We start from the raw sequence: 13,458 nt of genomic DNA, 5'->3' as shown, positions 1-13,458 counted from the left end.
TATTAGTATTTAAAGTGGTGGGTTTGTTTTGTGAAAGCAGTTCAATTTGAGCCTTTTGTAAGAACTACAAGATAACTAATTCAACCAAACAAGATGAAGCTGATTGTCTTTGCTATTACTTTAATAGTAGCTTGTGAAGCTTTTTCAGGTAATGAAAACAATATTCAATAAAACAATAAATCTATCTTATTCTAATTTAAGCTTCAAACAATCATCATGCTAAAAAACATAATCAAGTAAAGCATGATAAAACTTCTCATGTCGCATCATCAAAACGGGAGGGAAGCTTATGTGATGAGATTTGTGCAAATTGTCCGAAAACTCCTGATGCAAAACGCCATAACTCTCACAAGAAGAGTCATAATGTGCATCATAAAAAACATCATTCTGTTAGAGATGGTGAAGGTAAAAATCATTAACAAGAAATATTTTCGTTTTAAACGTAAACACTTCTTATTTTATCTAAATATTTTTTTCTTGTAGATGTAAATATAACTGAAGATATTAGCGATAAAAATATGTGTAAAATGTGCAATTGTAACACAACAACAGAATGTACAGAAAATCAAGAAAATACAGAAACCCCAACAACTCCAGAAACTCCAGAAACTACTGGTGAGCCAGAAACCTCACAAAACACCGACGAACCTCAAGCACGACGTAAGTAACGTTTTATATTTTCTTGTATTATTTTTAAAATTAAATTTTCGATTTTCATGAATGCAGATGCTAAGAAACACCACAATGTTAAAGCACATCATGGTAAACATCATGAGAGCAAGAAAAATCATCACTGATTGGAGTGATCTTATCCAACTGAAAATTGGTTACAAATATTGTGATTAATTTAAAAGTTTTGAATAAATAAAATGAGGATAAATATTTCCGTTTTCTTTAATTACTTTACCAACTATAATTTAACGTCTTTTCTCGTAAATCTTCTATCACATATCTTATTTGGTGAGAAAAACAAAGAGAAAAATTTTCCAATAACCAACAGGGATACTCTGTAGAAGCACTCGTTATAAAGGTATTTGCCCCTGCGAACAATTTGATTTTAGGAGGATCGTTGAATACAAAGATTTCGAGACTTCTCTGCTATTAAGGTGACTAAGTTCTTTTCTAACTATGTTTTAGCGACTCGTATGGTGCCTCAGTTTGAAACGTAAAACCAACGATTATGATTTTATTATATTCCAATGAGTGTGAGCATCAATTATTTAAACAATTTTTCATTGTTCGTTGATTATTTCCATTTCCAATGAGCTAAATTCAATTCTAAGTCAATCTTACAACACTGTCTTCGCAACCACAAGATTCATGTCATTAGAAAGCAGTGTTAAGACTACTCCAAAAATCGTTACTTCTTGGTTTGTTGAAATTTATTTGATCAGTAAAGCACTGACAATAATTTATGCATTCTTCTTAATCACTTATTGGGTCCTTTCTTTTGCCTTTCAATGTTACTTCTTTCGGCATATTTCCTTCTGATTTTGTTTAGGTTATTTCTTATCTATATTGTTGGCGTCTTTTTAGACTGTTTTGAGAATTTTTCTTTTTGGTTTAGTTCAGACTTCTTTCTCTCTGATTTAACTCAGGATTATTCCTTTCTGATTTAGTTCGAATGCAGATTTGTGTGGCGCTAATTCATGTATGTATAGGACTACTACAACACTTAGGACTAATATTGCGGGTAGGAAATTTTGGCAGAAGTTGTAGATCAAAAGTACAATTAATAAAATTTGGAAAAATTATTGAATATTAAGGATACACTCTAGATCAAGTGCGAGATGTAGATGATAGTGCCACTTTTGGAAAAGAATGTCTAGCAGAATTGGTTACCTACAATTTAGAACTGCTGGTGCATTTAATATAGCTAAAGAGGTATGATCTTATTATTTTATCCCAACACTTCAAGAGATCGTATGTTGAAAGCATAGCATAAATATCACTAAATTACTTGTTAAATGACTGACAGACAAAAAAATCTTCAACAAATAAGTTGACCATGATCCAAATACAACTTATATGATACAGTTATTAGATCGTATTCATGCAATAATTAGTAAAATCACGTTGCTCTAAATAGTTGCTCTTAAAACTCCTAATCCTACAGAATGTAATGATAACGAAGGAAGTAATCCAGATCAAATGCTGGTTATATGATCGGAATTAGGAACGCACTAGACATTTCGGTAAATATACACTCCCAGAAAATTAAACCTAAAATTATATTCTTTCTATCTACTGGAACGTTTAGGTTTGTTATGTGTGATACAATGTGCACATCTGCGTAATGTAGACCTATATTTGCCAATCTAAGTATAAGAAGTATACTTCTGACAAGAAGCCAGAAATTTAGTAGTATAAAAAAACTGGGAATACATATCTAAGCCTAGGCATGCCATCTGTAGCAGCATGGAAGGTAAGATATTGATAAATGGTGCTGAATAGATGGAAGTAGTATTTTGAGGGACTCTGTACAGACAACCCTAAAGAGGGCTTACGGCCGGGTAATGCGGTTTGCTCCCATATTGTTTAATGTAGCGCTACAGAAAATCTCTAGCAATTGCAAATAAACCAGAATAGCACCAGCATTGTACAGAGATATAATTAACAGCATACGCAGATGATATCCATGGATCCAAACAAGGAATGAAGGATGAAGGAATGAAGATTACATATAAAGGCATACAGGCTAGGACAAAACTAAACGATTTGAAACGATAACATTTTGAAGTACTGCCAGGTCACAAACCAACTAAGGTTAAGACCTCGAACGCGATGATAAGATAACAAAGAGGCGAGCGGGTGCGAGGAGTTGTAGAAATTGAAGCTCGTTCTGTGCTGTAACGCTACTGAAAGAAGAAGTATATTTCTGATTGAAGTTTTACATTTATCTCTTTCAGTTTGTTTTAACCAACAATAATTTGTGATTTTTATGACTATCTAGTTCAGTTTAACCACCATTTCTTCAAATAAGTCGACTCTTTCCATACATTCATTAAAATTGGATCAATACGTTTAGGTTATAAGCACTGTTGTATGTATAATGTTAGCTAAATTTGTTGTTGAAATTTACTCATCAGTTTTCAAAACTTCATCTGCTAAAAACTTTTCTCTAGCTACTGTTTTCTGGTAGATCTGATAACAAATAAGACAATTTGCAACTCTTACCGTAGGAAAATTGCTAATGACAGTTTTCCTTCAAGGTTAACGATTTTTTCAGTGAACTACTTTTTAAAACATTCGAAAAAGCAATTGGTACAAATTTTTTTAGCATGACTTTATCTTTTTAACAACATACATTTCAGTACATAGTTATGATTAATCGCAATTTGCTAAATTGTTAGAAACTTGTTATCAACTTGTTGAATATTCCAGAATCCTCAAAAATATTATTCAAATTTCCTTGAGTATATAAGCCGTTGGTTTTTTTCATGAAGGCAATTCAGGTCGACATTTTAAACAACTATAACAAAACCAATTGAACTAAAGAAGATGAAACTGGTGGTGTTCGCTATTACTTTAATTATCGCTTGCGATGGATTTTCAGGTAAATAAAAAAGCAATATTTTAAAAAGTATTTAATTTTTCTCTTAATTTAAGCTTCAAACGATCATGCCAAGAAACATCATCAAGTAAAACATAGTGAATCTTCTGATGTTTCACATACAAAACGAGTTATTCCTGGCGGATTTCTATGTCGATTTTTTGTGTGCCCAGTGTGTTCAACTTCTGGTGGTCAACGCCATCATTCAGTTAGAAATGGTGAGGGTGAAAATGATGAAAAACAATTATTGTTTTTTAATAAATATCATTGTATTTAACGAGTTTTTGTTGGCAGATTTAAATTCATTGGAAGATACTCGTACATTTTTAAACCTATGTAATGTTTGCCGATGTAATAGTGGTACTACAAGTACTACATCACAAAATCCGGACACTACTGAAAGTACTGTAACTACTGAAAGTACTGAAACTACTGAAAGCACTGAAACTACTGAAAGCACTGAAACTACTGTAAGTGAAGGAAGTTCAGTGACCACGGAAGCCCCTCAAAACCGACGTAAGTAACTCTAACATATTTTCCTATTTTATTTTTTAATATTCTTTTTATGCATGCAGATGGTAAAAAACATCATAACGTAAAAGCACATCATGATATGAAGAAAAATCATCACTGATTTTAATCATCTTTACAACACGATTGTTTCAGCTTAAATAAATCATTAATTTTTGAAGTTCTAGATTTTGTTATATGATTTGTAGTTGATTTAAAAGTGTTGAATAAATAAAATGTGAATAAATATTAGTTTTTCTTTCTATCTCACACATCATTACCTTTTGCTTAAAGTTGTTGAAGTAAATCATCAGTAATTTATTAATTATTTAAAAAAATATCTCAGCTTTATTATTATTAAAGCTTTATTGTTTTAAATATGTAACATTAATATCATATTAACGAAAGTTTTTCTAGAAAGTGATTGCCATTCTACTTATTCCCATAAAGTTATTGCAACTGTATACTGACAACATTGTATAACTCCACAACACAAGCGACCATGAATCGAATTATTTATGAATTTAGAAAATATTTAAAAAACACATAGCCATCATTGTTGAAGTATATATTTAAATGCGTTGTTTTATTTTGCAAAACTAGTGTATTCGTATTTATTATAGAAATAAAAATGAAATTTGTTTTCCTCATTATTTCTTTAGGCGTTGTCTGCGAAGCTTTTTCAGGTAAAATAAAAAAAATGTTTACTTCAAGCTAACATATTTTTTAAACTTAAGCCTCCCATCGTCATCATATTAAAAAAGATCACCATCAACTTCGTGACGGTGACCCCACATCGACTGAAATTTCTTCTGATTCTCCCACTGAAACTATAATTCCAAAAATTTCTACACCTAACTTTGGGCACGGGCCCGCTCTTATATGCCATTGTGGAGTTTTTTTGTCCACTTTTACCTGTTTCAATTAAAACAACTGAAACGACTGAAACAACAACTGAAGCAAGTGATACGATTCCAACAGAAACTTCTCAGAATAAACGACATATATTTCATAATAAGAAGATTTTTAATGCTCCTAATAAAAAACATCACGCTGTTAGATATAGTAAAGGTATAAACAATTTTAAATGATAATTTGTGGTAAACTAGTGTTTAAATGATTTTTTTATATATATAAACAAATTAGATATTCCACATCCTTGTTTTTGCCTTCGGTGTCTTGTATCAACTACAACAGAACAACCAGATGTATCAACAATTTCACAAGAACCAACAGTGATAACTTCTGGACCAAGTAAGTTATTTTACTTAATTTTGTTATTCTATTTTTTTAATTACTTATTTTATGAATTTAGGTGATAAAAAATATCATAAACATCATTGAATTATTATTGATTTATTGTGTTAAAGATTAAAGTTTTTCTCAGCCGCAATCATTGTTTTTCTTTTCCTTCATTTAAGCTTACTCAATCAACAATAGAGATGACACCACTGTACACATATTATATATCATCAAAAGAACCTTCACCATTTTAGCGTATGCCACATAATTCTAAAGAATTTTAAAAACTTTAACAATGAAACATCGTTAAGGTGTTCATTGAAAGAAAAATTAAAATAATTGTTTAATAACGAAGAAAGGAATTATGATTTTAATTCATATCAAAATGCAGGTTATGTGATCGAAATTAGGAACGCACAAATTAGGCAAATACACACTCTCAGAAAATTAAACCTGGAATTATATTCCTTCTATTTACTGGAACGTTTAGGCTTGATATCTGTGATACAATCTGCACATCTACATAATGTAGACTTATTTTTGCAAGGGTAAGTATATTATATTATACATACCCAACTAAGCACAGTACTAGAAGTTTACTACAAGAAACCAGAAATGTATAAAGAAAACTGGGAACACATACCTAGGCCTAGGCATGCAATATGTAGGAGCATGGAAGGTGAGATATTGGTAAATAGGGATCAGGTGCTGAATAAATCGAAGCAGTATTTCGAGGGACTCCTTAAAGACAACCCCAAATAAGTGCATAAAGAGGCTAAAATGTAATTAGGTACCAGGGGTAGATATATCCCAACAGAGCTACTGAAGCATGGAGGTGACGAGCTAATATATCCGCTTTTAGTGAAAATGTGGGAGACTGAGAAGATGCCTACAGATTGAGGGACTGTCCTCATATGTTCAATATATAAAAAATAATTTAAGAGAGGATACCACATATAAAATTATAACAGATACATTACGGTACAAAATCACCCCGTACGCCGAGGAGAACTTACTCGAATGGGTTTACAGGTGGCAGATCCACCTCAGATCAGATTTTAATAGTGCCTAACACTTTGGATCGAGAAGCACTATATAGAGCCATGCAGAAAATGGGAATTCCTTTTAAATTGGTAAATCTGACTCGTACGGTGATGATCAACTCGAAGGGTATAGTCAAAGTGGAGGGCAGATGCAGTGACCAGGTGATGGGACTTGCTCCCATATTGTTTAATGTAGTGCTACAGAAGGTCTCTAAGCAATTACAAATAAACCAGAATAGCACCAATATGTACAAAGATATACAATTAACAGCACGCAGATGATATCCATGGATCCAAACAAGGAATGAAGAAGTGCTATGAAGAGATTAAGGAGGATGCACACAGTGTAACGTTACATATAAAGGCATACAGGCTAGGACAAAACTGGACGATTTGAAACGATAACATTTTTGACATAGTGCCATATTTTACCTATCTGGGAAGCATAGTAAATGAGACCAATAACACCGTACAGAAAATACGATAAAGGAGCATGAAGTGAACTAAAACACTATATGCACTTAATGCAGTTAAATGTTAGCAGTATTTGAATGGAGGGTATTAAGGAAAATCTTTAGCGCAATAACCAAAGGCGACGATTGGAGCATTGATACTGCTCAGTTTTGATTTGGTTTAACTTTTATTTTATTTTCTGCTGCTGTTCTCATTAGGGCAAGTAAAATCAGTGGCATTGTTTTGCCTTTTCTGCCCTTGCACCCTTTGAGCTATAATTTAAGTTTAATATTATTGTACTTTTCCTTATTATTGTATTTTGTTTTTTCTAATTTGGCTCAATAAATTATTATTTATTTATTTATTATTATATAACTACGAAGTGGGAGAGATATACAAGGACCTGGATATTGTAAGATTTGTTAAGATACGAAGATTTCAGTAGACTGGACATAACGAGTGGATGAAAGAAGGGTTCCTAAAAAAGTAATGAACGCGATGCTTAGATAATTTTGGAATTGCTTGGAGCAAGAAATTGGCGAGCGGGTGCGAGGAGTTGTAGAAATTGAAGCTCGTTCTGTGCTGTAACGCAACTGAAAGAATAAGAAGTATATTTCCGATTGAAATTTTACATTTATCTCTTTCAGTTTGTTTTTACCGACAAAATAATTTATAACTTTCTAGAAGAATAATCTCCTACGAGTTAATTAGCGGAAAAGCTTTTAAATGTTGGTTGAGTTTAACCATCATTTCTTCGAATAAGCCGACTCTTTCCATACATTCATTAAAATTGGCTCAATATGTTTAGGTCATACAGTAGTCAATTTTTTCTTTTTTTAATCATTGGCTGTACTGTTGTATGTATAATGATAGCTAGATTTGTTGTTGAAATTTAGTCTTCAGTTTTCAAAACTTTTCTCTAGCTACTATTTTCTGGTAGATCTGATAGCAAATAAGACAATTTGCAACTCTTACCGTAGGAAAATTTCTAATGACAGTTTTCCTTCAAGGTTAACGATTTTTTCAGTGAACTACTTTTTAAAACATTCGAAAAAGCAATTAATACACATTTTTTTAGCATGACTTTATCTTTCTAACAACATAAATTTTAGTATATTGTTATCAACTTGTTGAATATTCCAGAATCCTCAAAAATATTATTCAAATTTCCTTGGGTATATAAGCCGTTGGTTTTTTTCATGAAAGCAATTCAGTTCGACTCTTTTAAAAAACTGTAACAAAACCAATTCAACCAAATAAGATGAAACTGGTGGTGTTCGCTATTACTTTAATTATCGCTTGCGATGGATTTTCAGGTAAATAAAAAAGCAATGTTTTAAAAAGTATTTAATTTTTCTCTTAATTTAAGCTTCAAATGATCATGCTAAGAAACATCATCAAGTAAAACATAGTGAATCTTTTGATGTTTCACATACAAAACGAGTTATTCCTGGCGGATTTCTATGTCGAGTTTTTGTGTGCTCAGTGTGTTCAATTTCTGGTGGTCAACGCCATCATGCAGTCAGAAAAGGTGAGGAAGAAAATGATGAAAAACAATTATTGTTTTTTAATAAATATTATTGTATTTAACGAGTTTTTCTTGGCAGATTTAAATTCATTGGAAGATACTCGTACATTTTTAAATCTATGTAATGTTTGCCGATGTAATAGTGGTACTACAAGTACTACAACACAAAATCCGGACACTACTGAAAGTACTGTAACTACTGAAAGTACTGAAACTACTGAAAGCACTGAAACTACTGAAAGCACTGAAACTACTGAAAGCACTGAAACTACTGTAAGTGAAGGAAGTTCAGTAACCACGGAAGCACCTCAAAACCGACGTAAGTAACTTTAACATATTTTCCTATTTTATTTTTTAATATTCTTTTTATACATGCAGATGGTAAAAAACACCATAACGTAAAAGCACATCATGTTAAACATCATGATATGAAGAAAAATCATCACTAATTGTAATCATCTTTACAACACGATTGTTTCAGCTTAAATAAATCATTAATTTTTGAAATTCTAAAATTTGTTATATGATTTGTAGTTGATTGAAAAGTGTTGAATAAATAAAATGTGCATAAATATTAGTTTTCTGTTAATTACTTTAAAAAAAGCTGAGCTTTATTATTATTAAAGCTTTATTGTTTTATATATGTAACATTAATATCATATTAACGAAAGTTTTTCTAGGAAATGACAACATTGTATAACTCCATAGCAAAAGCGACCATGACTCGGTTTATTTATGAATTTAGAAAATATTTAAAAAACACATAGCCATCATTGTTGAAGTATGTATTTAAAGGTGTTGTTTTATTTTGCGAAACTAGTGTATTCGCATTTATTATAGAAATAAAAATGAAATTTGTTTTCCTCATTATTTCTATAGGCGTTGCCTGCGAAGCTTTATCAGGTAACATACAAAAATGTTTGTATATTTACTTCAAGCTAACATATTTTTTAAACTTAAGCCTCCCATCGTCATCATATTAAGAAACATCACCATCAACTTCGTGACGGTGACCCCACATCGACTGAAATTTCTTCTGATTCTCCCACTGAAACTACAACTTCACAAATTTATCCACCTATATTAGGACCAGGACCCGTTCTTTTATGCCATTGTGGAGTTATTTGTAGAATTGAACCTGTTCCAATTGAAATAACTGAAACGACTGAAACAATTTACACAGCTCCAACAGAAACTTCTCAGAGAAAACGACATATGTTTCATAATAAGAAGATTTTCAATGCTGCTAATAAAAAACATCATCATGCTGTTAGAAATGGTAAATGTATAAATAATTTTGAATAATAATTTGTGATAAACTAGTTGTTTAAATGATTTTTTTATAGATATAAAGAAAAGATATGTTCGACATTATTGTTTTTGCCGTCGCTGTCCTAAATCAACTACAACAAAACAACCAGATGTATCAACAATTTCACAAGAACCAACAGTGGTAAATCCTGGACCAAGTTATTTTATTTAATTATTTATTAAATGAATCTACGTGATAAAAAAACATCAAACATCATTGAAATGTTATTGATTTATTGTATTAAATCTTCAAAATAAAGATTAAAGATTTTCTTAGCCACAATCACTGCATTTCTTTTCCTTTATTTAAACTTACTCAATCAACAATAAATAGAGATGAATACACAAATTATATATCAACAAATTAACCTTGACCATTTTTTGGCATATGCACCATAATCCTAAAGAATTTTAAAAATTCAAACAATGTAACATCGTTAAGGTGTTCATTGAAAGAAAAATTAAAATAATTGTTTGTTATAATTAACAGGTTCTTTACAATTTTGAATCTTCAATGAAAATATTATTATTTACTATTGACACAAAATTTCCAAAAATAAATAAATGCATTGAAACATGACTATTTCCCTTAGTTCATTTCTTGCTTGTTTCTTATTAACGATTATTTTAATATACGAAAAACCTTGCTAACTCGAGCAAAGTAAAACAAGAAATTGTTTTAAACAACGACATCCATCAAGTCATAAGAACGGGTGATACTGATATCAGCTATATATGGAATGTATTCGATTACAAAAGTTAATCAATCAATGCTTGATGCAAGAATTCTATAAAAAAATAGAAGGAGTTGATCATGGAACACTAGAAGTAAATACTAAACGTTCAAGATGAACCAAAATGGAGATAATGGGAACGAAAAGTATTTAATTTGATCCTGGATTGAAATCACACTAGAAATATCTGGTGGAAATGTTTCATTTTAAAAGAAACAATTTCTGTCATTGCCAAATAGCGATGCGGCATTCATACTAAGAAACATGATTCATGAAGAAGTAGAGTAAGAGGTATTCCTAACTTATGTTAGAGTCACCCAAATAGCAATCCTACCTGAACCTGCTACTCCCTGATAAGAGTCGAAAAATAAAGTGTTGTTTACTATTTTGCTACTTTAATAGGGAAAGAAGTGGTGATATTATAGCAAATACAAATTAGAAGTAATGGGAATATCAGAAACCAAAAGAAAACTGGAATGATATTACAGAAATTTGATAAGGGATGTATAATAAGATGTGGGTTAACACTAGTAGAGAGCAGAATAATGGATAAAGTAGGAATAATCCTAATAATAGTCGCAGTCTTAGAATACTGAAGAAGAACTACAGCGGTTAACATTTGCCATACTAGTAATAATAAAGTGTTAAAGTTTGCACACTCTATAGGTAAGAAAATTCAGTCCCAATTCAAAAAGCGACATTTGCCAAACGATATACAGTAGACTCCGGGTATAACGTATCATCACGGGATCAGGATGTGTGTACGTTATAATAAAATATAATTTTTAAATAGGTATGGTTAATTAAGTCAATAAATTCGTGTATTCTGTATTCCAAGCTTGTGCCACCAATCGAATGGAAGCCATCAAAGACAATACTTTGGCAACGCTGCATCCGACGCTTTCAGATAGACGGGGCAATGTGCTTTGATACTTCGAATTACTCTTCCCTTTTATAGGTTGTAACATTTATATTTTTCAAATGTAACACATTTTGGTGAGCAGCACAATTGTTCACTAAAAGTGAGAATTTTCTACGTTTTCTTCACAGCTTCTCATCCCACAACGACAGTTCTCTTTGAAAAATAGTTGGTGTCATCTATTCTTAGAAGTGGACCTGTGCATCTGTGTCAACTTATTAATTTATTTATTTCCCGCGAATCATCGGTACTCTGTTTGATATACCAGCTTAATCAGAAGAAACCCAAATTGAAGACCTTACAGCAGCGACGAGTCAGTTCCATTTTAACAAATTGTTCAGGAGGCATCAAAAATTTTGTTTCATTTTTGAAATTTTAATGGCACTGGTGTAGAATATGCTGCTGCTGAAGGTTCTAAAAGGATGTGTCCATTAATTCTGGCTATTGGGAAATCCTTAAGAATCAGCAAACTAGCAGATATTGAACCATATTGATGGATCCTTTTACTTGAGTTTTGACATAGTAAATTTCTCCTTTACCTTATTAGACGTCTTTTTTTGACATATTGTATACAATGATCAATGAATATTGGTGCAGGTAGTAACTTAGTTATCCAATATGAGAAGCTAGAATTTGTACTCTCTTTCTGGATATTCCATGAAATTCACAAAATGTGTTGTTGCATACTTTAAGTTTTGTTGTTCTGATTCGTATTTATAAAGAAATGAAAAATATTTAAAATTTTAGAACACTTACTATAAGTAATAGAAGATGAGTATTTAAAAAAAGATATGTACTTACAACCTAAACGTTAGATATACTGCGACGTTTTCCAGTACTTGTCTTACTCCGTTTACGTTTTATCTCGTTACATGTTACCATTCCACACAGATACTTATCCTGTTCTTTTTTTATTGCCGTTGCTATTAAAGTTTGTAAGGATAACATCCCGAATTTCTGGGTTAACTTTGTCAAAATGTTGTGGTTTACATTGGTAGGTTTTTTCAGTTACGCGAGCTTTGACTACTTTTCCTCTTACACTTATGTACTCTTCTCCTCTTACTCTTTTAGATTTTCTTGAATTACGTTCCCATTTTTCTTTATTTAAACATTTTCTCTTTTAGAAGGAGGTCGAAATGTTCTGAACACATCCATAAAAGGTTTGGGTCAACAACGAGGTAGCTCCGAGGCTGCTCTGTTGTTGCTATAATTTGAAGGTGAAGTCAGCTCCGTTTAACATTACCCTACCAGGTTGGTGCCTCGTTGTTGCACCGACTGATGGGTACTATTTTATTCAATTGTTGAGCTCGGTTTTTATTGACCTTTTTAGTGTATTAATTCGCCATATATTTGGTTTGACATCTTTCTCGTGCATTGAAACAAGTCAAATCTTGTTTTGGTAATAGATCAGACTACTTAAACTATCAGCTAATCCATTACTTCTCAGTAGTTCAAAGAGTAGTTCAGGATATTTTTTCATACGTTTGGAACACAACTTTTTTTTCAATTACGTTCAAATCATGTTGTGCCAATTATCTTTCCATTTCAATGTAGTCCATATTATGACTTATTTCAATAGCTTGGGTTTCAGATATCATAAAAATCGGTATTTATCATCATTAAAGAAAGCGTAAGTGCTTGTCAAAGAAAGAATTTAATGAGATATCTAGAGTGTGATATATTTCATGTCAATCCATTGCTGTCATATAGCTAGGATGTGTCCTAAAATGAAAAGAGAGTAGTAAGAGTAGTCATACAAACATATACACGCTATCTTGATATACTATAATAGTTACTTCCGTGACAAGATCGCTTTGTATTATCTTTAATCATGAATGGAGTGAAGTCAAGGTCGCTTGCGGCCGAGGCAGTAGCTCGATCACGTTTTATCATTTAATTTATCGATTGTATGACGTGGGTTTCAGTTTATCACAAACAGTACAAATTTATCTTCGCTACCTAATAATACTTACTTGTATAAGTATTACTAAGGCCATGATGTATTATTGTCAAGAGTTGAAGAAATGAGGTGTCTTGCGGCCGAGGCGCTATCTCAACATCACATACTTCTTATTAATAAAATCCGATGTCTAATCAATAAACAATTAGAACTTGAAGAATTCTTCAAAACAAGTAGAAAATACTTGTTTCTAAGTTATAAAATA

The 13,458-nt window shown here is 31.7% G+C and overlaps 3 protein-coding genes across 4 annotated transcripts; all 3 read left to right on the top strand.

The window, feature by feature from the left end:
- The first annotated feature begins 37 nt into the window (after positions 1-37).
- Positions 38-884, top strand: LOC111424263 (uncharacterized). The gene is made up of 4 exons (XM_023057755.2): positions 38-148; positions 202-405; positions 484-660; positions 727-884. Exons 1-4 carry the CDS (start codon positions 94-96, stop codon positions 795-797), a joined length of 507 nt encoding a protein of 168 aa, XP_022913523.2. The 5' UTR covers positions 38-93; the 3' UTR covers positions 798-884.
- Positions 885-3,445: 2,561 nt separating this feature from the next.
- On the top strand, positions 3,446-4,315 carry LOC111424064 (uncharacterized). The gene is made up of 4 exons (XM_023057475.2): positions 3,446-3,556; positions 3,610-3,771; positions 3,848-4,069; positions 4,129-4,315. Exons 1-4 carry the CDS (start codon positions 3,502-3,504, stop codon positions 4,185-4,187), a joined length of 498 nt encoding a protein of 165 aa, XP_022913243.2. The 5' UTR covers positions 3,446-3,501; the 3' UTR covers positions 4,188-4,315.
- Positions 4,316-4,677: 362 nt separating this feature from the next.
- LOC111423127 (uncharacterized) lies at positions 4,678-9,923 on the top strand. Of its 2 annotated transcripts, none has more exons than XM_071200139.1 (9): positions 4,678-4,749; positions 4,801-5,134; positions 5,210-5,317; positions 7,945-8,117; positions 8,171-8,332; positions 8,409-8,648; positions 8,708-9,232; positions 9,291-9,608; positions 9,676-9,923. In XM_071200139.1, exons 4-7 carry the CDS (start codon positions 8,063-8,065, stop codon positions 8,776-8,778), a joined length of 528 nt encoding a protein of 175 aa, XP_071056240.1. In that variant the 5' UTR covers positions 4,678-4,749; positions 4,801-5,134; positions 5,210-5,317; positions 7,945-8,062; the 3' UTR covers positions 8,779-9,232; positions 9,291-9,608; positions 9,676-9,923. The 2 variants fall into 2 exon arrangements, with proteins under 2 accessions (XP_071056240.1, XP_071056241.1); XM_071200140.1 differs by having other exon boundaries at positions 9,291-9,614.
- The last annotated feature ends 3,535 nt before the right edge of the window (positions 9,924-13,458 follow it).

Source organism: Onthophagus taurus, chromosome 11, assembly GCF_036711975.1.
Source record: "Onthophagus taurus isolate NC chromosome 11, IU_Otau_3.0, whole genome shotgun sequence".
NCBI classification, from domain to species: domain Eukaryota; kingdom Metazoa; phylum Arthropoda; class Insecta; order Coleoptera; family Scarabaeidae; genus Onthophagus; species Onthophagus taurus.
This window is presented reverse-complemented; position numbering and strand designations above follow the sequence as displayed.